The following is a 25,971-nucleotide window of genomic DNA, read 5'->3' on the forward strand; positions in this document are numbered from 1 at the left end:
TCGATGCATCAATTACCTGCACTTTTCTGGGTGTTCATCTCGCTTGTTGTTGAAGTCCAGGGAGATTTTTGCATCCAGTCCGATTCCAAAGTAGTTGTTCATCACACATTTTTCAGTGTAACAGTCACTACCAGGAGGGAAAAAGAAATTCAGTTCAACATTGCCTTGTTCACTATGTTTTTAAAAGACAAGGGAATAGTAGTAATGCTTGGCATTGAGCAGGTTGCATTCGATCATGGTTTCGAGCCCAGATCATGGCACCTGCCAACTGTGACCAAGATTCCCCAGCTGGCAGCACACAACTGGCCAAGTTCACAGTGACTCCTGCAGCCTCCTGGGCACAGGTTTGTGGTGCCATTAGTTTGGGACAAGTCACTCCTCCAGTCAACGCCTGACCTCCAGTAAGGAGCTGTGGTGTCCTTTATGTCTTAAAAGACAAGTGGCTCAAAAGAGACTGACAATAATTTTTTGTTCTCCCCCGTGTGCTGGGTTTGTAGCTACAAGCGGAGGAGTGAAACACAATTGGCAAATCCAAATCTGGTGGAAGTGGACAAAAATAATTGGCAATCCCAATTGGCTATTCCAAAGTTGGTGGGTGTGTACAAAAATAATTGGCAATCCCAATTGGCTATTCCAAAAATTGGTGGGTGTGTACAAAATTAATTGGCAATCTAATTGGCTATTCCAAAAATTGGTGGGTGTGTACAAAATTAATTGGCAATCTAATTGGCTATTCCAAATCTGGTGGGTGTGGCAGAAATATGATGATTCCAAATTACACATAAAAAGAACAAGAAGACTCTGTTTCCTCTGCTTTTCCACATATACTCACAGGTTCTCTGGGTCGCAGTTGAAGGGGTCGGCATTGACCAGCAGTCTGCTGATGACTGAGCTGCCAGGAAGGGATCCAGACATGCCTGCTCTCAAATCTGCCAGGAAGAGAGGGCAGTGCTGTCAGAGAGGACAGTGATTTTTGTGAAGCTGGGCCACTGATGTTGCGCTCTGTAAGCGGCCAACCACAGCACAGTCAGATTGATCAGATGGCTGACCTGAAGCGGACGACAGCCCCCCGAAAGTCTACTGAGCTGACACGGGTACATAATGGTAACCAAGCGAAATGTAACACATTTGCTCCTGGAATTAAGTACTGGGACTAACAAAGTATTACCCTCTGTAGCAGGATATACATCAGCACAAGAGTTGTACTCTTTGTCATTAACAAGGTACAGGGCAGATTCAGGAATCATACTTGGGAACAGAATTTTGGTGTTCAGCATTGGCATGTTGTCCCGGTTTCCGGTCTGTGCTGGGAGCGATGCTGAACTGCCCAGCGATAAACTCCCCTTGCTGATCAGTTTTTCGCATGGTGATTTGGACACTGTCAAAATAAGATGCAAACAAGATGCAGGTGAATATACCATCCTGAGCCATATCCTTCAGATTTGTACTTTTTGCAGCCACTGCACATAAAACAGCCGTTAAAAACTGCACTTAAAAAAATACATTTTCTTATTAAACAAATTTATTGAGAAGTAATCTTAACTTATATGAAATAATATGAACCAAGACAAGAATTTACAACAAAGTGTAGACATGCCAATGCAAGCTACAAAAGATAGTAAAATATCTGTAAAGTGACCCAGAGGAGGGTCTTCCACTCGTACTTGTCTCAGGATCCTTTCAAGTGATTATAAAAAAGGATTCTGCTCAGACTTCTTGAAGAATAAACCCTGATCTGCTTTACCTCACCTGTGCTAATACTGCACATGTGCTTCAGTCTAATTGACAAATTCAGTTTATTTTTACTTTCATTAGAAAAGGGCATTATGGGCTTCCTGCTCAGTTTATTTCCTGTCCAGGCAGGAAGCGACACTGGGCCGAGAAGGCTCACCTCGGCGAGCGGGCCGGGCCTTGGTGTTGTGGCAGGCGTTGTTCCCGCTCTGGGAGGACTGGAGAGAGAGCTTGTCTTCTGTGCGGCTCTCCTCCTCCAAGGATGGACTGAGCACGAACACCTCCTGCTCCTGGGTCTGGGCGTTCTGTTCATCCACAGCTGCATGGCGACACATCAATACAGACATGATCAGCTGGACACTGGCCAGTGACGAGCTCCTGACAGACACGATCAGCTGGACAATGACCAGTGACAGCCTCCTGACACAGTTACGATCAGCTGGGCAGAGACCAATGTCAAGCTCCAGAAACAGACAAGTAAATTCAGAAAGCACAACTCATTGTCCCTGACAACATTCAATCTTTAGAATAGCAGCTACATGACTGCTGTAACTTAAATCTCCATGACACCCACTACTCTTTGTGTATAGAAGTGCCTCCTGTTCTTGGTTTTAAATGCACTTTCACATAGATCCAATTCTGGCCTCTAGTTCATTTTACACTTTTTAAAAAATGTTCAGTGGATTGACTTTATCAATGCCTTTGCGGCATTTGCAATTTCAGAATGAAATCTTAATGCACAAGGCCCAGTACATTTGTTATGGTCTTTAGACACTTCCCTCTGACACAAAGGGCAGCATGATGCCAATCTCTGAGGTCTCCTAGAGGGGAGGAGAAAGCCGAGGAGCTCACCCTTCTCCGTGTGCTCGATGATCTGCCGGATGGCTTTCTTCAGGCTGTTGGCTCTTAGCATGAGCTGCTCCCGAGGTTTGAAGATGGCGGAGGCCGCGCGAGGGGAGCAGGGCGCCGGCGGGACAGCTGGCGCGGACAGCACCACCCCCTCCCCTTCTTCCTGCTCCTCCGCTATGGTAGGCGGGGGGGTGGGCAGCATGCTGGAGGCCTGAGCTTCCTCGTTCAGCGTCTTGAGCAGCGAGTCGAGCTTCTCTTTCAAGACCCCACACTGCCGGGGAGAAAGGGCGACGGCCAGTCAACGGAGAGGCAAGGTCACGAGCGCCCGCAGGCACACTTTCCACACGAGAACCAACAACGGGTTGCGGACACAGCCGCAGAAAAAAGCATCGGTACCCTGATGTCAAAGATACATTTTTAAAAATATGTATTCGTTTAGGCAGCTCCTATTGCTGTTAGCACACATAGGCAAGCTTTCTGAAGGCAGTCTGGAAGGAGGGCATCGAATCCCGCCGTCGGCAACGGGTGCGACAGTGTTATTGAATACCGTTGTCGGTAACGGAGGGTGGCAATGCTTTTGCCTGCAACAGAATAGAGTCTAGACTGATCTGACCAATAAAGCACACTGTGGTGAAAACTGCCAAATAAATGTAAAGATTGATGTAGAATGTGATGTTAAAGATTCCCACATCGACCAATAAAATTCCAGGGGCTGGGCTGGACAGGGCCTCACCTTTTTGGCCATGGCCTCGGACTCCTCAGAGCTCTCCGGGGTCTTCTCGTAGGCCTTCCCCACTCGGGCCACGAAGTCCTTCACGGTCTCACACAGCACCCTGCAGACACAGCGCACACACAGAGGCCTAGTTCAAGCAACAGCGCAGTGGTGAAATTCAGGATCTGGTCGAGTTGTTTTAGTGGCGAGGTGATCACCGCCCCATCGCAAGCCTTTGGGCCCGAAAACAAGGCATACTCCAGCTGGAGCATAAAAATCTGCTTTTATTAAAGGCTCTTGCCACAGCACTTGCCAACACTTGGGGGGTAAAGAACAAATGTTCAGAAAAAGCAAAGAGTGTTACGAGAAAAACTGATAAAAAGCACACCCCCAAATACGAATATACCGGGCTAAAAAAAAGGAAACACTTCCAGTTTTTAAAATCTTTTCTTTTTAAGGGTACATCAAATGGTGATTTTGTTGTGCTTAAACTACAGGTCTAGCATCGAATCCAAGACGCTCACTTGGCTGAGGAAATCACCACCGAGTGCTGGTCCGAGGTCAGGATCTTGGACAGGTGTGCTGCCACGGAGTCCTCATAGGTGAGAATCTGCTGCACCTTCAGCAGAGAGGCGACAGACACAGGCTTAAAACAGAAGCACACCATGTTAAAAACCTGCTCTTCTGGGAAAACCTCATTTTCCTAAATAACAGAGAAAAGTATTATTCTCCATAATCGGTGCTGGCGTTATATTGCGCTGTCTTTAATATGGAAATAAAAAGAAACACAAAATGTTTGCTTGCACAAAACACTAGTTTCTAGCATCAGTGTAGAGCCTGCACATGTTTTTGTCAGGCCTGTAAACACACGCAGGCGCACAATAGTGCATATCAGCCAGGCTCTGGGAGGATTTACAGTGCGGCCTACACGTGGCGAGCCGTACCTCGGAGTCCTCGCTGCAGTCCTCGGTGACGGTAGAAGTGGAATGTTGCCGAGGGAACTTGGTCTCATACACCATGATACTCCACCTGCAGGCGAGGGGTGGAAACACACAATCGATACAGAATCCTCTCATTCACAGCACTGAATATTAGCTTCTTTATCACACTCTGAGCAAAAAAAAAGTAAAGAAGGAGTGACAGACAGAGGAAAGGTACAGTAAATACTTCTAAGGTACAGTACTCTGGGGTTGTGCAGGTATCCTTAAAATGTGGAGGGGCGACTATTGCAGGAGCAAAGGATCCCCCTGTCAGCTTCAATCCCTAATCCCAGCAGTGTTCAGGACCTAACATTTAATCTCCAGTACCAACAGAGTTCAGGACCTCCTAAAATACAACAAATCTCTAACCACTCTTGCTTGTGGGACTGCCCAGATATAAACCATGGCTCTTCAGTGTCTAGAATCTGTTCTGCTCTTTGAATTGATGAGGCACTCTGAATCCCCATTAGAGATTCTAACAAAGAGCTGGTGTCATATTTGAGACAGAACCCGCAGGACTGACTCTCTTTAAAACCCCCGAGGCCAGTCAAGGCTGTCGGTTTAGCCTGCTCCAGTACTGTGGATTCCCTAGGGTCAGCCCGCTTCCCTCACCTGTCCAGCATCTTGGTGCTGGCGCGCTCCAGCTTCTCCAGGATCTGCGGCAGCTGCGTGTCGTCGTCACAGGCCGAGCCCCAGCCCAGCACCCGCGCCAGGTCGTTGCCGGTGCCCAGGGGCAGCACACCCAGCTGGCACTACCACAGAGAGAGGCAGGAGGGCAACAGGACCGTTAAACTGAGGAATTCAACTCAGATTCAATGTAAAAAATATCAAAGCTATCAAAGCGCGGGAGCATAAAAGGTCCAAGAGTTAAAACTCCGGCGTGTAGAACACAAGAATGCAGTTGCCTTACTTTTACTGTTTCCAATGCGGAGTTTAGGTAAAGAACAGGAAGAGCAGTATGTACCACTATCTGTGGGACTCTTAACTAAACCTAAATCTTTACTCTATCCGCATCTACCAAGAGGTAGAAAAACTGACATGTTTGACTGTGGAAGTTTATTGCAGCTTTCTTCCACTAGAGAGCAGTATGACTCAACTGAACACATTGAAAGAGCCCGAAACAGTCCCCACTGCACACTGACTTTTGTCCACTTGGGATCCTTCAGTGTCCGAAAAATAAAATATCCTGCGCTTTAACCATTGTTACAGAGGCACAAGTTAAATGTTTGTTTTGCTCATTTTAGGAATTTCTGCCTGTCGGATCAGAAATGCCCTTTTGTGAGTTAGAGAAAACAAAAAGGCTTTGTTGCATTTTTGAATTCGGCCACATGAAAAAGCCGACTTAAATGTAGCGGTTACCAATCCCCTCATTTAAAAACGCAACAGGAGCCTCCAAACATCCACACTCCCTGCCGTCAGTGGCCTTGGTTTTGGTTTTAAGGGTAAGGAATGTGGGAGTTGGGATGGTTATGTGGTTATATACGTACACAAGCTCAAGGAGGAATGAAAAAGGCCCTATACCTGCTTGTGCAGAGTGAGAGCATCAATCTCCGACAGCACCCAGCCCACACTCCCGTCCCCACCGCACACCAGGATGCGAAAAGTGTCGAACTTCTGGAAGAGCCGCAAGCTGCCCACACACATACACACAAAGGTGAGATCGCTTAGCTTCCGAGCTCCGCCTCAGGAGAAGCACAAAACACACACGGCGGCCGGGGGAAGAAACGTGGAAAAAAGCAAGCGAGGGAAGGAAGTCCCTCGGACGCCGCGGAGCCTGGTGTTAGTCGCCCGAGGGCTGCACCTGCACGCACCAGACCGAAAACAGGCCGGAAACGAGGGGAGTGCCAGGAGAAGACGCAGGCGTCCGTCTTACCCGAGGTGGGGACCCCCGTTCATCAGGTCGAAGACCTGGGCCGGGTTGAGCAGCTGTTTGAAGCGCCGCAGGAACTTCACCCCCTGGTTGTCGCCGCTCTTGGAGTTGACGAAGACGAGGAGGGGGCTGGTGCAGGAAGGAGGGCAGGTGGCCTTCCAGAAACCTGGCCGGCAGAGGAGAGCGGAACCACTGAATGAACACTGGCATAAAAGCCAAACACAGATCTCTACTATATCAGATCTCTGTTCTAACCCGCGAAACGGCATTCTGTGCGCTCACGGAAGTCCTCTAGGCCAATCCCAAACGGTCCTGGAGGAACGCTGTTCTTCCGCCAGATAAGTGCTTAATCGCAGGCTTACTGATTTCAGCTTTCTATCTGGGGCGCATTTGTAAATTTGCTTTCAGTTCTTAAAAGCTCAAATGGGGTTTGTAACTGCTATCCACCCTGTATGGGCTTCTGAGTTTCAGGGCTGCCATCATTCAGGCGTGATGCCTGAAATGTAACCAACTGAACCAACAGTAACTGTGGGGGTGCCTAATACAGCATCAGCTCATCAACTAGTCAGCTAGCAAGAGCTATTCAGTCAGAAATAAAATCAAAGCTGAGAGGCCATGTAAACATGGGAACAGTACCCTTGAAGTAGGGTTTTCCTGTCACTACACTGGATACCAGTCAGGACATTTTAGTCCAGAGGGACTTATATGGTCTACTGGTGTGCCTATATATACTCAAAGCAGGAACTTGATTCTCATTAGAAGTCTCCCATGCCTGTACTGATCGAGTGAAGATAGAGCTGTCTAAAGGAAAATGGAGAATAACTTCAGAGAGCTATTACTCACCGTCTGAGTCGATACTGTTGAGGGCAGTTGGGGGAATGACGGACACTTTGCACTGACCCAGCGGACACTTATTGGACAAGAGCTCTTTACACGCTGTGTGTACCTGAGACAGAGGAACAATCCCAAAATCAATATTGCATGTATATCCTGCCCCCTAATGTGACGTTTGAAGACACTTTCTTAGAGGGTGTCAAACTTTCTCTCAACCCACTGCTGACCGACAATGCTCTTCATAATGCATTGAGGGTGATCACAGCAAGATAAAACAAATCACTACACACGAATGGCAACACGTTACTCATAGAGACCTGGAATCCCACAACCAGTCTGGCTGTAAGGAGACTCCCATTTCCTCGCACAGTCCAAAAACATACTGGTAAGTGAGTTGGCTTCTGGAAAAAGTGTGTGTGTCTGTGCTGTGATGGACTTGTGTCCCATCCAGAGTGTGCCCTGTCCTATTTCTTGTGGGGATAGACTCTGGCTCCACTGCGGTCCTGAACTGGACAAAGCAGTTCGAACACAGATGGGCGGATTTCTAACAGTGACTACAGGCTTTTGTCTAGGGCCCAAGGTTTTGTATTTAATATAATTTGAAGTACATGAAAAAAGCACGCAATGACGAACACACCCATTATGGATTTGTATAGAAAAAGATCAAGAATAGAATTAATGATCATTTGTGAAACGCAGAAGTACAGCTTTTAATAATTTTTTACATTTTAACATTTAAACTAAAAGACAAACATCACCAGCCATTAACTGTTATTTATTAATGAAAGAACAACAAAACAGTCCAGACCTATAAGCACTGAAAACACTTTTGAAAAGTGTATATTATGGGCTTTATGCTATGATTTCTATTATATCAGATGCAGGGCTGTGAGCAGAGGTCCTGGCTGCTGGAGTCTTACCATGGCTTTGCACCACAGGCAGCGCCAGTCCTGCAGGCGCAGTACACTGCCACAGGTCTTGTCACACACGGTGCACTTGGCGCTGACCGGCAAGTTCCCCTCCAGCCACTGGTGAGGCATGGAAATCTGCAGGGAGCAGACATATTGGAGAAACAACACAAACGCCACAATACAGAGCTTAAACAGCTCAAAGCCCAATCTGAGCCGTTTGTATTCGGTCTGACGCCGAACTCCTCCGAAACCTCTCGTCTCAAAGAAAGGGCGCATTGTCACTTATCGGCAGTCACGGTTAAAACAGCCTCCAGATTTACACTGAAGACGCATCTGTGGCTTTCTCTTATCTGCTACATCTGTCAGTTCTCATAAGTCTCTTACCGATCTCTGCACATTGCTCGGCTTAGCAAGCCTGTGGTTTCCATATCATAACCTTACTTAGAAATGCCCATCTTCTTGTAAATGTACACGTTTCTCATGAATGAACAAACTTACACAGACCTCCGTTTTACCTGTTGTCTTTATAGATGATTTTGAAACGCCTCTTTTGGTTTGCAACTACAACCGACCCCTTCCCTCTTCTTAAGAGTTGTCACTTATTTGCTGATGCTGTACGTTCGATGAAAAGAGGCCGAGATGAATCTTTCCTACACGATAACTGATACAGAATTTTGGCCAAGTACAGAGACCCTTCAGCAGGCAAGCTCGACAGATAGCTCAGGTCCTCCAACAGTGAGTACTATTCTGAGCAGAGCTTCCAGTGTCAGTAACGCTGCATTAGAGAGCACAGCAGGCAGTCTTACCCCATCCTCATCCTCGATGATATCCTTGCCGATGGAAGCCAGAGTGGTCCATTTACAGTTGTTGGTTGCCCTGATGGCACAGCGCTTGTGGGCTTTGAACTTACACACTGAAGACAAAAGGAGAAACAGTCAAGAATCATGCAGCCCAGAGAGTTGGCCAAACCAGCTGCACAGCACTAGAAGAAATAAGACAAAGAACCACAAAGCAGGAGACCAAACACTGAAGCCTGCGAGTTGCACCTGTAGTTATGGTGAGTCACAGTGTCTTTCAGTTTAAAAACGTGAGAAAGGCTACAATCACGATGAGGTGATTCATCCCATTTTGCTCATTTGATAGTTGATAGTTAATTGATCCAAGAATATCATCTAACTGTTTCCTGATGGAAGAGAGAGTATCAGCTGTTCCACATTCCCACAACCCCTTGTAAACAAGTGCCTCCTGTTCTCAATTTAAATGCACTTCCATGAAGGTTCTACTTGTGTATTCTGGTTTGTGTTGCTGTTATGCCCCAACGAGATCCAGCACTGCTGCATTAGCTCCACCAATTGTCAATGCGCATTCCGCACATGCTGGAGACTTACTGGGGCCATCCTCAACGAGATCAGACCGGGCCTATCAGGCCAATTAGGGAACATTGCACAGTATTTAAGCCCTGAGGAATCAGTCCTCAGGGCTCAGACATTGAGTCACTAACCCTGCTTTGAGTTTGTCTCAGGCTCTCAGAAGTATTTCTCAGTAGTCTTCGGTCTTCAAATAGATAATCTTGATTTCTGCATATCCTGGCTCATTGACTCTAATTTCCACTGAGCCCGTTTCAACACCTTGTTGGGCCCGGCCCAACAGTTTCACTGTTGGATCTCAAGAGATCCACTGAGTTGACTTTGTCAGTGCCTTAGAAGATTTCATATTTATATCAGGTCCCCACGTAGTCTTCTCTGTTGCAGACTGAAGTGCTGTTCCCACTAGCTTGCTCTTCTCTGCACTGATCCCAAAGTAGCAATATCGGTCCTATAATGTTGTAGCCAAAACTGTGAAACACATTCTAAATAAGGCTTTACTAGATTCAAATTATACATTTTTACCTATATATTCTAGCATTTGGTTTGTCTTTTCTTTTTAATTGCTTCCCCACGTTGCCCACAAGATGTAAATGATGCGGCAACGTAAACAACTCTTTTTTTATCATAAGCCTCTTCTAACTTAGCAATTCCTTCTTGGTATTTATAAGCTATCTTATTACTACCTGTAGTGGTATTACCTACATCTTTTATTAATTTGATTTGCAGCTTCTACAGTGTTGAAATTGAAACTGTCTACAAACATGATTCATTCAATAACTATTCTGTGATCACTGAGATAAATTAAGAGCAGTAGTGGCTCTAATACAGAGTCCTGTGGTGCTTTGCTGGGTACATCAGCTCAATAGGAGTATGCACCCCTTACCTGTACCCTCCATTCTCTGTTTCATAACTGATTCTCAATCCAAACACTCATCTACTTGAATACCTACCTACTGCAATTTGAGAATTAATAATTAATTGAAAATCTAAATAAAAACGTAAGCCCTTGGTATATTCATTACTGTAGATGCTTGCTCAAAGAACCCTAACAATTCAACAATTCAATTCAAGGCAAGGCCTTCCTTTTCTAAATGCTTTTCTATTTCTTTCCTAGGATATAATTTCCCCACAGGTGATCATCTTGAAATAATCATTTCCTTGACCTTGTGTGCCACATGACTTGGAATCATAGGTCTATAATTACATAGTTCATTTTTCCCACTTTTCTTATGGATGGACACTACACTGGCATTTCTCCAGTCCCCGAGTATGACCCCTGTCTTAAGGGACTTTTGGAAGAGTTGCGTCAATGGCTTCTGAATAACGTCTCTTTTTTCCTTAACTACAATTGGTTAGATACCATCGGGCCCTGGGGATTCATTAATCTTCAGTGCTTCTAGTATCTAATACACTCTCCCTCTTCTGTTCTAGCAGTATCCAGTACAGAGCCTGGTACTTCCACTGCCTGAGGCCTGTTGTTGACATCTTCCCTAGTGAACACCTAAGAGAAATACTCCTGAGTACATCAGCCATTTCGCTTTTGTTGTCAAGAAGTTTCCCATTATTCTCCGGGAAATATTTTACTTCATCCTCGAGAGTTCTTTTTCAGTCGGAGTACTGGAAGAACTTTTTATTAATTTTAGCCTCAATTGCAATATTCCTTTTGACCTGTACCTGCAATACATCGGGCTATGTTAAATTCGATCCTGCTGGCTTTGTAAAGCACTCTTTTCTGTTATAATTCTTCCTCATCGTTTTCTTGAACCATCTGGGGCACTGTTTTTTTGGCTTATGATGTTATTCAATTTTGGAATAAAAAAATCGTTCTGAGCTTTAAGTAGAATCTGTTTAAACTGTTACCATCGATTTTCTACTGATTTCATATCCTGCTATTTGTCGCATTCCTTTAAAATCTGTTTTCTGGAAATGGTAAACTTTTGCTCTGAACTCTGGGAAGCTCTTCCAAAGATACTGAGACAACAAAGTACAGAGTTATTTTTGTTTTACAGTCAAGCAATTTCTGTTTGTTGTTTTGAGATGAAATGAATGATAAGTAAATGTACATTATATTTTAAAGCAATTCCTTAGAAACATTTGACCATATAAGAACAAATACGCACTTTGTGTTCAACCTCAATGTCAAATGACCATATGTATTGGGGCAGAGAATTTCAAAGTACAGTAGTCATTATTTAGTTGTGCTTCTCCTATAGACTTTTTGAGGTCTGCAACACAGTGAGCTCAACAAACTCCTTGGGTAATCTTGGAGCTGCTTTGCTGCAGACACTGAGCTCTTATCCATTCATGGGGTGCCCAGACTTCTTTATTTTGTCTTGTAAAATGCTTGTAAAATTTTTCTTGTGTGTAAAATGCTGCTCAATTGGATTTAAATCTAATTCCAGCTACAGAGGCGGTCATTTATGCTGAAGACATGACACTACTTCTGCTGTGCTTCAGAATTTGCAGTAAGCAAAAAGATGAGCAAGGAAAAGCCAGCACAGTGGAGCAGTGATTAGTAGCACTGCCTCTCAGCGCTGGGGCCCTGTGATCAATTCTGGACCTGGGGTGCTATCTGTGTGGAGTTTGCATGTTCACATGGGTTTCCTCCAGGTGCTTCAGAATCCTCACATAATCCAAAAATATACTGGTAGCTTAACTGGGCTCAGGGAAAACTGGCCCTGGTCTGAGAATGCGTGTCTGTGTGTGTCCTGTGATAAACTAGTGGCCCATCCAGGGTATATCCTGCCTTATGCTCGCTGCTTGCCAGTATAGGCTCTGTCTCCCCTTTGTCCGGGAATCGAAAGAAGCAGTTAGAAAATGGACTGATGAGTTTTGGAACAATGTCTTATACACAGATTATCTCAAGATACACCTGCAAATGTTCCAAACAAAACTACAGCAGCTATGAGTCCCGGACTGGACGTGAATGGGCACCTCTGGGACCAACTCACTCATCTGGATTGATGATTTACTGTAATTAACAATGGCAGCAGCAAAATGAATTCTGAAGTTTACACAAAACATTTCATCTTCTCATGTAGATGAAAGTGCACCCATATTTAAAGGGTGGTGCTTCACCATGCAGCACTACAGTGGCCCAAAACATGGGAGTTCACTAGCAGGAAAAAATTGAAAATCTGGTCGTCAATCTGCAGATTTAAATCCAATTGAGCAGATCTGACACCCCCCAAAAATTCAAAGTATTTCTGGATTGAACGTAAAAGTTTTTTTTTGTACTAATGTGATCAATTGTATTAATTGAATTACCAAAACTAAAACATTCATTAATTTCACAATCACAAACTGCAAAAAATAATCGGTTTTCACTTTGCTGTCCCCAATAATTTTAGAAGGAGCATAAGGGACACAGAGAAACAAGTGAAAACTGTTTATTCAAGAAAGAACTGAGTGGATGCTAAACTTGATTGAAATCAATAAGGACAAACACATACAAAAAGTACACAATCAGAAGTGCAGACGCCCCCAAATCACTACACCTTCTACAATAATAGTGTTATCTTAAAACTGGCACAGTATGCATCAGAAAAAAAACAGTCATCAAAAAGATCTGACTTGGTGCACCTGCACACACGTGTTGCAATGGAACACATGAATCAAAAGAAAAACACCAAGGCGTCTTACTTGTTCTTAACCCTGTTTGCTAATGAATCCTGCTCGTGTCCATAGCAATACTGCTGCTATAGTTGCAAGACTATAAAAAGGTCTTGGCAGAACAGTTCTCTCATCATGAGGTACAGAGGCAGCTTACAATACCATGTGATTATTTTCCAGATTCCAAAACTATCATGTTTAGAAATCAGGCAGGTGTATATCAAAGGTGCAGTATTCTTGAGCAAACCCTAAGTGACCTGTTAAACAAACACCTTACATATCAGACTTCAGAGTGCAAAAAACAGAGAGGAGCTCAAAGGGCGAGAGGCAAGGAGAGGCTTGAAACACCAATACAACAGGGCAAAGTATAAATCTTCTAGGAATGGATATGAAATCACATATTAGTGTAGGAAATTCAGTCCATCAGTATCTTCACAAACAGGTATTTGATATACCCATTACTGACTATAACGGCAAAGATGTTACACAGATTCTACTCTTCGCTCCTATCATCTCTGCATTCCTTTTTTTTAAAATTTGAGCCTAATAAGGCCACCACACACAAAAGGATGACTCAATGTTACTGTAAGAAAACCATACAAATTTCATTTCTAAAGAACACTGACCGACCTGGGAAGTTTTTTTTATATGAAACAGGCTGGCAAGATGCCCACTGACTTCGCTTGGCAGTAGGAACAACGTCAAAGCTGTGTTCCAGAACCACGGAGCTTATTTATCATCATAAAATGATGTGCCCTCACACGTCACTGGCTGTGCCCTTTAGCGAAACCAAAACGAAGGCTGAAAACACTCGGAGAAAAGACTGGGACTTAACAGGAACAAGATCGCTCTTCACACAACTGACAACTAGGGAACGCAAAGAAATACAACCACCGAACCCTAAAATCACAGCAGTCAGTGATGTGTTGGTTCTTCAAAGTGGATTTGCAAGACCATTAGTCTATGCTGACTACAGTTCCGGCCTCTGAGTAGGACACTGTCTGTGAAGCTTGCTCCTAGCCGCATTGTGCTGCAGTCATACCATACCTTCACAGGACAATCCGTGAGAGGTGACCCCCGACAGAGCCTCTCGACACACGTTGCAGTAGGTGGGGCGCGCGTGAGAGCAGGCGTACCAGTTGTGCATCCCTGAGAAATGGTCCATGCTGTACTGGGTGGACTGGAAGACAGCACAGAGCACCAGTTAGCACCGCCGCAACATCTCACAGCTAGGAAAGAATCAAATGAGTTAAAACAGCGCCAGTGTCCGCTTACAAAATGAATACGTCAGACTTTTCTCTCTTGTTTAAAGAGCCCACATTTCCTTTGCACCCCTGTGTTCTTCAAGTTCCCCTTGGGACACCCCTTCAAATGGGCATCGCATCTGGATTCGTATTTTATGCCTGTCCGAACGCAACATCTAAACAATGAACCTGCTCTGTCATGGCCAACCATGGCAGAGATACACACAGTCCCAAAATCATTAACATCTTTAAGACCCAGAAAACTGCTACAAGACCAATAGCTGTTACTTGCCTACAGACAAATCACTTACCTAATTCACTTACTCTCCATCACAGTCAAAACTGCTTTGAGTGTGCAAATAAATTTGGCGTTATATATTAGTGGTGGTTATTTAGATAGATATCTAAAATGTGTATAGAACTGTATTCTCCCAGGAAGTTTCTTATTAATTACACATATAATTGTGCCTTCTGTTTAAGGGTCACAACATGCTTTGAAATTTTATAGATTAAATGGCCTGCATTTAAAAATAAAAGAGATGAAAGCTGAATGGGCTAGTTCAGACAGTAGGTGGCTCTGGCACCACCAGGGATGGGGGCAGGGTTTTTTGTGTGTGTGGGGACTAATTTCACCTCAAAGTGTTCCCGGTTCTGAACGCTCTTCAATGCTGCGATCCAGTCCTCCATTTCTTTGCGGTTCTCGGCACACAGGATCAGCTTCCGGCACGGCGTGATGATCTGGAAAGGGAGCAAGGTGGCAGGGGCTTGAGTGGGGGCTCATGGGAGATCGAGGAGGGTCCAAAGTCAAGACGAAACCGCAGCTGAGCCGGTGTGCGTAACGAATCTGGCACTCCTGTCCTACCACCGCAGTACACTTCGCACACTTGGGGAAACGGCAAAGTGCAGAGAGAAGCACAGAATTAATTTCGACAGATGTAGCGCAGGGAGGTAGAGGCGGACTTACTTGGGCAGAAATCCCAGCTTTCTGAAACTCAACAGCAGCTTTTGAAGTGGGGGCATATTTTCAGTGCTGTAGCTCACAGTCTAATGCTGTTAATGTAGAAAATGCTAAAGAATGGCTGCCAAATATCTGTGGGAAAGGCATCCTGGGGCCGACCGGGGTCACATTCTGAACTCTCAGAGACACCCACAGCTACGCAATGCTACTGGACAGCCGCCATTTTCGCAGAATATAACAAATACGAGAACGCCAACGGGACTGGAAAACGAATGTAATGACGTCACAGAAATGTTTGAAATATCACAGCTTAGTATACGGATTCTTTGTACATTTGTCTTTTGAATGAAAAAATGCACTCTGTACTTATAATGCCAGCTTGCAAAGTTAAGTACAGCTCTCAACATTTTCATACGACAACAATCAGTAGGGGAAATTAAGCCAACCACATGCAAAAGAATATTATGACTTTCAGCAGTCTCCGTCTGTAAAGTCAGTTTGAAATCATTCACATCAGTTAAGTGTCCCAGGTTTTTCATGGGCATCAGCATGTTTTCCAGACGTGCTTGGTGAGATCTTAGCTTTTAATGTGCTCTTGGATGAACAAGTCAGATTTTGTCTATGCAGGGAAGAGCCTTGCTCACACCATCTTGTTCCTCTCCGAGACGCACACTCCCTTCAACGTAATTTAACCCCGCCACACACTACTGGCCCTTTCCATTGCCAAGTCATTATATTTCTAAAACATACTCATGTGTACAGTGATTACATGCTAAGCATTACAAGAAAATAGAGTACAACAAAAGCTTTACAATCCAGCCCTTTAGTTACCTAAATGATCTACTAATCAGCACTTTCTCCCAAAGACCATAAATGATCATCCTATGCTATTCGGAAAAACGGCCGATTCTAATCGGGTTATGCTTTCTGTTGCGGCTGTCATCCGGAGAGCTCAATTACATCCATCTTAGCACAGACACAGTGTATCATCTTTGCCTAAATTTCGGTTGAAATCTATTTACACCATTTGACACCCTGCTTGCAGCCTCAGTCTTGATCCTCACTGCCTCGTGTGTGTACCCTCTCTTCTGTGCTCGTTGTTGGGATCTAACTGCCTCTGTATGCTTGCAGAATTGGGTGGCGCACTGGTTAGCATTGCCTTCCCTCAGTGTTGGGACCCTGGGCTCAAATCCTGTGCTGCCATCTGTGTGGAGTTTGTATGTTCTCCCCATGCTCGTAAGGGTTTCCTCTGGGTGCTCTGGTTTCCTCCCACACTCCAATAACATACTGGCTTGTTAAGTGGCTTCTGGGAAAATTGGCCCTGGCGTATGTGTCCTGCAACAGTGCAATATTCAACACTCCTAATTTCCTGTGGATGCTGGGTAGTTAGGTTTTTATTGTACACGGCATGTTTGTATTGTGACTTCATTAGTGAGAGAGTTGACCGGATACAGGTGATGAAGCGATTTTACCTGCTGCATGAAGAGGCAAGTGAAAAAAAAAAACCAAAGTAAAATACAGAAAGGAACCAATTTTCCCACATATTGAGAAAACACCACCTTCCTGCATCTGGAAAATTGACTCAGTAAGTCTAGGTGGATTTGCTAACAGATGCAGAACCTCTTTAAGGAGGTACAATATCAGGATTTTTTGCCAACATTTGTTTAATCAGTGAGTATAGCATAGATGTGCAGAACTATGTTAATTGTCTGCCTAAAGAGACTAATCAACAAGCAGGTTCAAGTGTGATGGTCTGGGAAGGAGTGTCGTGTTGCTACAGAACTCCACTTGTAGAACACTGAACAAGACCTGGGACCTCATCTGCTGTCCTTCCTGTGGGATCATCCTGATGAGACGACATTCCAGCAGGAGAACGCACAAGACAGTTATCCCACACAACTGGCTTGATTCCCACTGAACATCTGGGGGTTGAACAGTGACAATGTGTGGCATCTACGGCTCAGAGACCAGTGAACAGGTATGTACTTGTCCAGGATCTAAGGCACATCTGGAATATGGTGCAAAGCATACATTGCATTTGTGTAGCTTACATTGCTTCCTGCTGTGATAATGCAAACTATCAACTTGTGACTTTCACAGGAGATGTACTAATCATTTCTATTGATGACAAATGTTGATCCGCATGATTCATTAATCCATGTCATGTATATTCAATGGTCAGCACACATCATATATACAGAAAAGATCTTGCCATTCTGCTGATAACTTTCAGAAGTTCTTGCAGTTATAAGTGATAACATTCTTTTGATGTTCTGTAAATTAAATTATGGCACCTTAAGCCGATATGTGCTGCCAGTATTCAGTATAGCTGTCACATGCTTGGAAAAGGAAAGAGGCAAGAAACTTTTAACAGCGTGGACGTCAGCATGCTAATCGACTTCCACTCTCTCCAGCCGGGAGACAAAGAGCACTCTGTTCCTCAGGCTGGTAAAAATAGTCACCCATCTTTCCCCAGGCACTCCGGCGTTCTGAGGAACTGTAGTGACCTCTGACTGCAGCTGACCCCGCGATCTGTGCACAGATTTGTTAGCATGCCCCTTCTCCCTTTAGAGAATGAAAGATCTTCCACACATAGCATCTATACCACCAGAGAGGATTACATTTTCTTGTAAAGTGGGAAAATGAAGAATGTGTATTCAACAGGGGAGTTGCGTTTCTAAGAAATCAAACAGGTTGTTAGTGGCTGCTCTAATCCTGATGATGAATAAAATGTTCAGTCGCTAATATGAGGCTATAAATTTATTCTGACCCTGACTGATCAATTAGGAATCCCCACATGGAAAGAGGGCACAATCTTCAGGAAATGTGAACTAATGTTCAGCGAGAAACAAAATTGTGTCACATCAACCTGGTTAGCTGGGCTGAGACTGCATCACAAGATCTGTATCAATGTCGTTAAAGACCAAGGCTTCGGGGGGAAAAAAACGGTTTACATGGAGAAAGAACACACAGGACTTTGTCCACTTTCTATTACGTTCTGCAATAAGAAACTGTTTTAAGTCGTGGCGTTGCTTCACACACATTTTTACAGCTTTATAGAACAAAGCATGATTACATATTAATGCTCTTGACTTAACACATAACATTAACCACACATAGAGAATGTCAAGCTCATCTGTTCTTCCACTGAACTTATTCTTCTCCAGTTTTTATACATCCTTGGCAACTACTTTTACAACAGCCAAATGGCACCCTACTAGATTCTCTCGGACAGCTAATCATGACGCAAGCAAAGGCAAAAAAAAACGATTAAGTAGCCAGTACCAGTATGCCTGCTGCTCTGTTACTGAACATGGGATTCGAACACAACAATGACTGGAATGAGAAGAGGAACATTGGAGCAGATGGGGAGGAAATTCGCTGAAGGAGTGACTTCATCACCGCTGGCCAAATTAGAAAGGAGAAAAAAAACAGCATAAAACCTTTCCTCTGCAAGACGTCACTATGAGAACAGAGGTCTTCATGCAGAGCACATTCCGTTCTACTTTCTGGAAGGAAGTCACTGAAACAAAACCACCAAAATCACCAAATCACCAGTTATTAGACATGATCAAACCCTGAACCGTTCACAGTATATCAGATCCAAGCTGCAACACCAGCAACATTCTTTAACCCACGTTTTGGCATCGAGTGGCATGTTAGAATAGCTCTTGTCGAGACAAGATGAAATGGTATCAGGGGGGTTGTAACAAGAGAGGTGAAAATCGGACTCCTATTACAAAGCAGTAACTACACAAGCTGCAAACCCTTGCATACTAGTAGGGAGCACGTGTTTATTTAATATCTTCATGGGTGTGTAGGAATAAAACCCCATGAAACACTTGGCCTATGTTTGTTCTTCTGTCTCATCACTACAGTCTCAAGGAAACCTTTCAAATTGCAAACCACGAATTGGATTAAATTGCTATGGAGAGGGACGCCGATTTAACTCCCCGCAACACAAAATCAGGCATACATTAAGAGGGCTTTATCTGCTTAAATGGCACTTCACAATCTGTTCTTCTTTGAATGTTAAATTTAGCCCGGCCACGAAACTGGGTAAAAACAGCAGCTAACGAAAGACAGCAGACACAAGACAGGATATGCAGCAAATTAGATATTAAATAACAGGAAAGGAAGGGTTTATATGAAGCACCCTTTAAGGATGCAGCTGGCGCAGAGACTGGCAAGGATTACTGTGATTACTGTGATTACTGGATACAGACCAGCTCAGGCACGTGCTCTGAACTAGGTTTGTGTGTGAGGCACAAGACGTGGATATCTGAGCTGAATCTAATCTGTACTGAGGAATCCCATCGCCTTTTTGTTTTTCAACAAACCACAAACAAAAAGTTTAGAGAGCAAAACGGACTTGCTTTGTTAGTCAAAACTCCTTGCATTTTAATTAGAACTGCCGATGAAAGGGCCTGTGGGTCCCCAGGTGTCCCTATCTATATCCAGGAAAAAGGAGTGACTTTTCAGCCCAAGTGTAACAATGTACAAAACCAAGAAGCATAGCACATCTACTGAGAAAACAGTGGATTAATGACTCCATTAATAAATGCAATCAAGTGGAAACAGCCGGGGCTCATTAATGAGAGTGATTCTTTGGAAAAAAGAACCCCCAGCCAGAAAAGGTAAAAAAAAAACTGAATTACAATTATCCAACAAAAACATGCTGGGTATCACTTGCACTCTATCAAGCAGTGAAAGAGGAAACAGTACCCCACCTTCTACAATAATAGTGTTATCTTAAAACTGGCACAGTTCCTCAATACTTCTCTCTGGATTTCTGAATTCAAACAAACATTAACAAAACAATTATTTCTTCACTCTGCACATTTTACAAGGTTGTGTAAATACATACAGTATGAACATCTTTAACCTATTCAAAAGAAACTTACCTTAGTGTATGACGTCTGATCTTTTTATACAGGTTAGATATCTGCAAACAGCACTACAATAGTAATGGGTGGCAGCTCAGAACTACAGGAGCACAAAATCTGAGAAAAATACAAGCATTTCTCTCAATGATCAGTAATACCTATAAAAACAAAACTGGAACTGGAACTAAGAACTGCATCAGCAGAAATATGAACAGTTCGGTAACTGGATATTAACAAAATTTCCTTGTGGATGTGCATTTATTTAAAAAAAAAATGTTTTACTTGGACTATAATTAGAGCACTCTCAAGGAAATGTAACATACATAGGTCACAGCACCGTGCCACAAACCACACCAGATTCTGCGGCACCAACAGATCGTTTATCACTGAGAGACTATGAAGAAGGACTACTGGCATTTAAAAAGCAATCTTTTACCACAGAGCACAGACTGCACCTCTCCCCCACCCTCCCTCAAGCCCCCCTCCACATTCCTGAAAGTTTTTTTTTTATCCTTGCGCCTGAAACGCATAATCAAACCTTTCTTTACCTTCGTTTACCCCTCCCTCCGCAAGCCGCATAACTATCTGGAGAGGTGGTTCACCCCCTACTTTCCAAAGCCACAGCTGTAATTAACAAGCCAAGTATAGCGGAACATGAGAGAATGGAATTACCTGACTGAGCGCAGCAGTTTAGCTGAAGACAACAACTATTCCAGAAGAATAATTCAGTATTTCTCAGGCAAACACGTTATTTAAACAAAAATAGTCCCAGCCCATCAAGCTGATGTTTTCTTTTCCCTTAGGTTTGTCAGGTAGTGCAGCTGAGCTTTCATCTGCTGAGCTAGTTTAAACTTTACACCCTAAAGTCTGGACACTGGAATTGACTCCTCCTTTATCCGGCATGGTGACTCACAAGCATCCTGTCGTCACGCCAACCGTAGCAGGGGGGTGGGGCTGAGTCCAAGGGAGCCACCCACTTTAGAATTTCTGAGCACTCCAAGGAGGCTTGCATTGGCCATGTTTAAACCTAGGCCACACCCACCCAGACTATTGCAAGCAATGTTGAGCCACTCTAAACATTTTGAGAAAGAGTTTTTTTTAAAGCTGATTAATTGAGAATATGACAGAAGTAGTAATAAATAAATGATAAATCATTTGGTATTCTTACTGCTTACTGGAATGCACTAAAGAAACAAACATCTTATTAGTTTTTCAGAAAACACTCTCATTGTAATCGTCAATAATACAAATTATCACTTGTACAGTACACTGTGCATATTAACAAATAATTACAATAGCGTTGTAATTATACTATTTTTCAGAAATATCAGATAACTAATAAAGTGAAATTACTTAGGAATTCATATTCTTGGCTGTACATTACCTAGTTCTGCTGAAAATGAACAATTGTTCAATGAACAAAGCATTACAATAAAACTCCCCCATCAGACATAATCCAGGGAATCGCCGGTTACTTGAATCTCATGGTCTAAAGACAGCGACAGGAAATTGATTGCATAAACACTAAATTGATGTCCATGTCAGTGCCTTTCAAATTCTTGGAACCTGCACAACTTCTGTGAATGAGAGCAACACTAATGAACAATATAAAGAAATCTTATGCAATGACCTTTCTGAATAATAGGGGCTTTTGTTTCATTTTGGCACTCCTCTTTTCTGTGAACATATTAGGTGTTATGCAACAATCTGGCTTTATTCAAAAACAGAAAAAATGTTGATAAGAAAATGAAAAAAAATGGTTTAAAATTCAGAACACTGCACAACAAAATGTTTTTGGCTTGCAAACTAAGTACAAGCATTCTTCTGCACTCCAAAACATAGTATGCTTTATATCAGCACTGATACATTCTGACAATATTCTCAACAAGATATTTTGGGTAAAACTGTAATAAACATCTTTGGAGTGGAAAATGATTTCTGCACAGCGGGTAGAAAGTAAAAAATTATTGTGGGACTTTAAAAAGGCCAGCTCATAATCAGATTATTTCGATTAGCTTTCCATAACCCATATGAAATAAAAGCACCTTATTGTTTGAAAGGAATTCAGAGGAGTTTTCAACCCATCCAACCAACAGCCTCGAATAACCCTGTTTTGCAACCACTTTTTAAGAATATTTTAAATCAGTCCATGGTATCAAAGAAGAAAGCATGTCTTGTACAGCAATAAACAGCAAAATGGATCTGCTGAATAATAACACTTCTGTCTTCCCCTGAAGTATGTATCTAATGTAAGTTTTTTTTTCCTACTTTAGCAAAGAAAGCCTTTTCCACGGATACACTCATGAGCACCAGCTGCAAAGCCAAGGGCTACAAAAATGCAGCCTCTCATCTCCACTCTAAATATAGAGACTATAACTTGGATGTTATTCAGGACCAGTCTCAGCTGTCCTTAAACATAAAGTGTGGGTGGCAATTTCTTTTCAGACAATGAAATAAAGATATTTGAAAAGTTTGTACAATTCAGTTGAGACTGCACTTAAAAAGAATAATCCCCACCAACCACCCCCTACTCTGACAATATTTTCCAGATGCAACCTCTTGAATAAACTCCTCATTTCCCAGCTCCTCTGCTCCAAACAAAAGGGCTACACACCTTACCAGTGTAGCACGTAAGACTACTGTAGGTGTAGGGTCTGACAAGTATCACACTGAGACAGGGATGTGACAAAACTTGCTGTGGTCTAGGTGCTCCAGTGGAAGAATATTATAATGGAACTAAACCAGGGAAATGAAAGACACAACCAGCTTTCAGTTTCTTAATGAAACAAAAAGGTGACCCTACATTTCCTTGGGAGCCCATCTCATCCCCTACATTACTGTTCAGTTCAAGGTTTTTTATGTGACTTTGTCTCATTCACAACAGTTTTGCGTCAAAATTCTTGCGTTTCGGTCGTTACAAATCGCACTGCTGCATACGCACTGTACTGCTTTGGGTTGCAAATTCGGACGTCGGTGAAACCCTCCCAAAAAACTTCTGGTAATTCTTTCCGAACCCGGAACAACCAGGATGTCAACCCACAGAAAGCTGTTTTCATGGGACAGCGGTTTTGTTTTGGCTTAAGAAAAACGGCAAGGAAAAAGCTGACTGGTCTCTTTTTATCTGCCCTAAGAAGCCGTTCAGTACATTGTTGGAGTATAAACACAAAGTATTTCAGACATTTCCTTTGGGGCTCACGATTTTAATATTAAGTACATGGTTCTTCTATGCTACAACTAGTTTTTGTCACTATTTCATAAGCACATTTACATTAGAAATGTAACGTCTGAATATAAACTTATTTCTGGGACTTGCGAGGTTGCTGTTAGTAAGTACCTAGTTATCTAGTAACTCATCAATAAAAGCTGAAAATGATGATGCACACAACTGAAAACATCATTTACTTTCACTCCCCTTGCTCTGCTGCTTATAATTGCCAATACTGAATTTGGTCCATCATTTTGCATTTATAGTCCATCGTTTTTCTTAACTGACATCTTATTTTACTGGTTTACTCACATCTCCATTAGTACGGGACGCCTAATGTTTGAAATCATGTAATGAAATCTACCCAAGCATGTCTTCTGACGTCTTTGGACGTCTGTGTGCATCTGTGTAGGAGAATGAGATTAAGCAGCGCGAGGGATTCACTTACATCACCAGCCGTTTCCTTATGAGCACTCCTCTTAGTTGTTTCATAATCTGCTGACTATGGTCCGTGGGGATCTGTGCTCAGGGGGTTCCTTGCTTATCCAGATAGACAGGCCTAATCCAAAGTGTAACTTCTGAAAAATGTTGCTTTACTGACTTGGAGGAATCACAATGTGGCAGAGAATCACGTAACGCTAACTGGTGATGTTTTGCACATGGGCAGTCATGAAATACTAATGCAGGCAGCATTACCCTTCCCGTAGTCACCCTTGAGCTTGGCAGACAAGACCCCTTGGACAGTCAACAGGGCAGTGTCAGTTTAAACTCACTAAATACCAAATCTATGACTAAGAACTACAAGTCTTTTCAATACTTGGGAGTAGAGACTCATCTTCTGGACTCCCCCTCCCTACAAACTCCAGGCTTTCAGACAAAGGCCAGTTGAGCCCTGCTACATAATTACTTCTTTTTTTACTAAGGAAGGCCATTTTCTTCACCTGATTATGGCACCAGATCTCTTTATTTCATTCTGCAGCATCACACCATTTGCGCCCTGGACCTTGCAGTTTTTCAGAATGTAAAACACTCAGCCCGAGCTCCATCAAAGCAGCATGCAGAACCGACAGAGCGGATCCATCTGGAAGCATCTCCGCCGCCACCACTCCTTGTGCAAACGGGCCCTGGCGTCAGTAAGGCAGGCTGTGACCGGGCCGGGCCGGGAGCAGGACGGCAGAACTCACCGTGAAACTGTTGTTGACATTCTTCGTGCTGGACTCCGCGACGCTTGCGTCCGTGAGCTCCACCTCATCGAAGATGATGGACTACGGGATGAAGACCACAGACAAAACGACTTCGTCAGCTCGCATGGGAAAGGTGGCAAAAAGTAGGCGTTTGCCATTTGAGTACCTGCGGAAGGTCTCAGCTCTCCTTTTACAGACAGGGTCTTCAGGAGAGGACAGACTGAGGGACTGACCATTTAATGGATGTCAACACTGAAAAGCGGGAAAGAGTGGAAAAACGAGGTGTTGGCCGTTGAGTCTTCTTCAAGTATGAGAAAGAGAAAAACTGTGGGGATTATAAACACATGAAAACAAAGGACATAGCAGGTGAGAAAGAGCGTCCTATCACAGAGAGAGATTTGGAAGAGGTGTAAAAAGCTTAAATCTGTAAAAGAAAAGGAAACTCAAAATTACTCATTTATTTGGCTGAGGCTTGTATGTTTATAAGATAAGATCCCTTTATTAGCCATATACAATTTATTGCATTAGGAATTTGTCTTTTTGTAAACCCCAACTTGCTCTCCATGAGAAACACAGACAGGGAGAGAAGCTTGGGGTCAGAGCGCAGGGGCAGCCATTTATTAGATGCCCCTGGAGCAGTTGGGGTTAAGGACTTTGCTCAGGTGCCCAACGGAGTAGGATCCCTCTGCCAGCCGTGGGATTTGAACCAGCAACCTTCCAGCCAAAGGTGCAGATCCTTAGCCACAATGCCACCGCTCTGCCCAGTAAAGAGACTTACATTTGCAGCCCTTTGTACATCTGGGTAGTTTACTGGAGCAATTCAGGACGAGCATTGCAGGGCAGAAAAGAAACTGAAGCTAAAAAAAGGAGTAATAGTCTAACAAACACAAAACAGTCTAATGACAGGCTTCTTTCTGATAGTTCTTTCCAGAACCTCTCCCATTCACTTTAAACACACCTCCCCCGTATTTCCATTCATTTGTTCTCTCTTCCCCCACATCTGAAGAGGACTCAACAGTCAAAACGTCTTTCGACTTCTCAGTGTGGTATTTATTTTTATCACATTCACAGAGCTACTCTGATGTGTTGAATTGGTACCACTGGCAGAGTTTGTGCTACAAGTTTTTTTTTTTGTTGTTCTGCCCATGTGTACCTTTGGTTGAACTATCTGGTATTAAACTGCGATACAGAACACTTTGGTAACAGTTGGTCCTGGCTTTTACAGTATATTCCCCAGATCTGAATCCCTTTGACTTTTGCAAGGGTTTCTTAATGGCAAATTAGGTAACTTTAACCACTGGATCACTAAAGAACCGAAAGGGAGAAAATATCAGGCTTTGATGAAGGCAGGCTATCTGGCTGAAAACAACAGCTTTGTTGTTTTTTTGCTTCAAGTCTCTGATATTACTTTCAACTGCACTGCAACACTAGTATGCTTGCCTCACCACACAAAGTTATTGTACCTACAGTTTATGCAAAATGGAATGACAAGTGCTTTCCTAGAGAGACTGACATTCCAACAGGGTTCATGAGCTGCTACTATCCTAGTTTATCTTTCAGTAGGCTGCAATAAAAAACGAAGGAGCGGAAAGTACTTCCCATGGAGTGACCAGACAACTAGGAGACGG

General features: G+C 43.4%; 1 protein-coding gene across 6 annotated transcripts in view; it reads right to left on the reverse strand.

Moving 5' to 3' along the window:
* The window catches only part of LOC102694240 (diacylglycerol kinase delta), a 48,615-nt gene that overhangs the window by 15,758 nt on the left and 6,886 nt on the right, over positions 1-25,971 (reverse strand). For 3 of the 6 annotated variants that reach the window (XM_069197511.1, XM_069197515.1, XM_069197510.1), the window contains exons 3-19: positions 24,344-24,424; positions 14,744-14,848; positions 13,914-14,046; positions 8,694-8,800; positions 7,897-8,022; positions 6,986-7,088; positions 6,146-6,308; positions 5,794-5,902; positions 4,885-5,024; positions 4,237-4,321; positions 3,817-3,938; positions 3,314-3,413; positions 2,584-2,851; positions 1,892-2,050; positions 1,250-1,378; positions 833-929; positions 17-127 (exon numbers count right to left, since the gene is read on the reverse strand). In XM_069197511.1, the coding sequence (XP_069053612.1) occupies positions 17-127; positions 833-929; positions 1,250-1,378; positions 1,892-2,050; positions 2,584-2,851; positions 3,314-3,413; positions 3,817-3,938; positions 4,237-4,321; positions 4,885-5,024; positions 5,794-5,902; positions 6,146-6,308; positions 6,986-7,088; positions 7,897-8,022; positions 8,694-8,800; positions 13,914-14,046; positions 14,744-14,848; positions 24,344-24,424 (2,138 nt within the window). Of the gene's footprint in view, positions 1-16; positions 128-832; positions 930-1,249; positions 1,379-1,891; positions 2,051-2,583; positions 2,852-3,313; positions 3,414-3,816; positions 3,939-4,236; positions 4,322-4,884; positions 5,025-5,793; positions 5,903-6,145; positions 6,309-6,985; positions 7,089-7,896; positions 8,023-8,693; positions 8,801-13,913; positions 14,047-14,743; positions 14,849-20,626; positions 20,839-24,343; positions 24,425-25,971 lie in introns of those variants that run through there. The other 3 variants (XM_069197513.1, XM_069197512.1, XM_069197516.1) reach the window with 2 other exon arrangements.

Source organism: Lepisosteus oculatus, chromosome 13 (genome assembly GCF_040954835.1).
Source record: "Lepisosteus oculatus isolate fLepOcu1 chromosome 13, fLepOcu1.hap2, whole genome shotgun sequence".
NCBI classification, from domain to species: domain Eukaryota; kingdom Metazoa; phylum Chordata; class Actinopteri; order Semionotiformes; family Lepisosteidae; genus Lepisosteus; species Lepisosteus oculatus.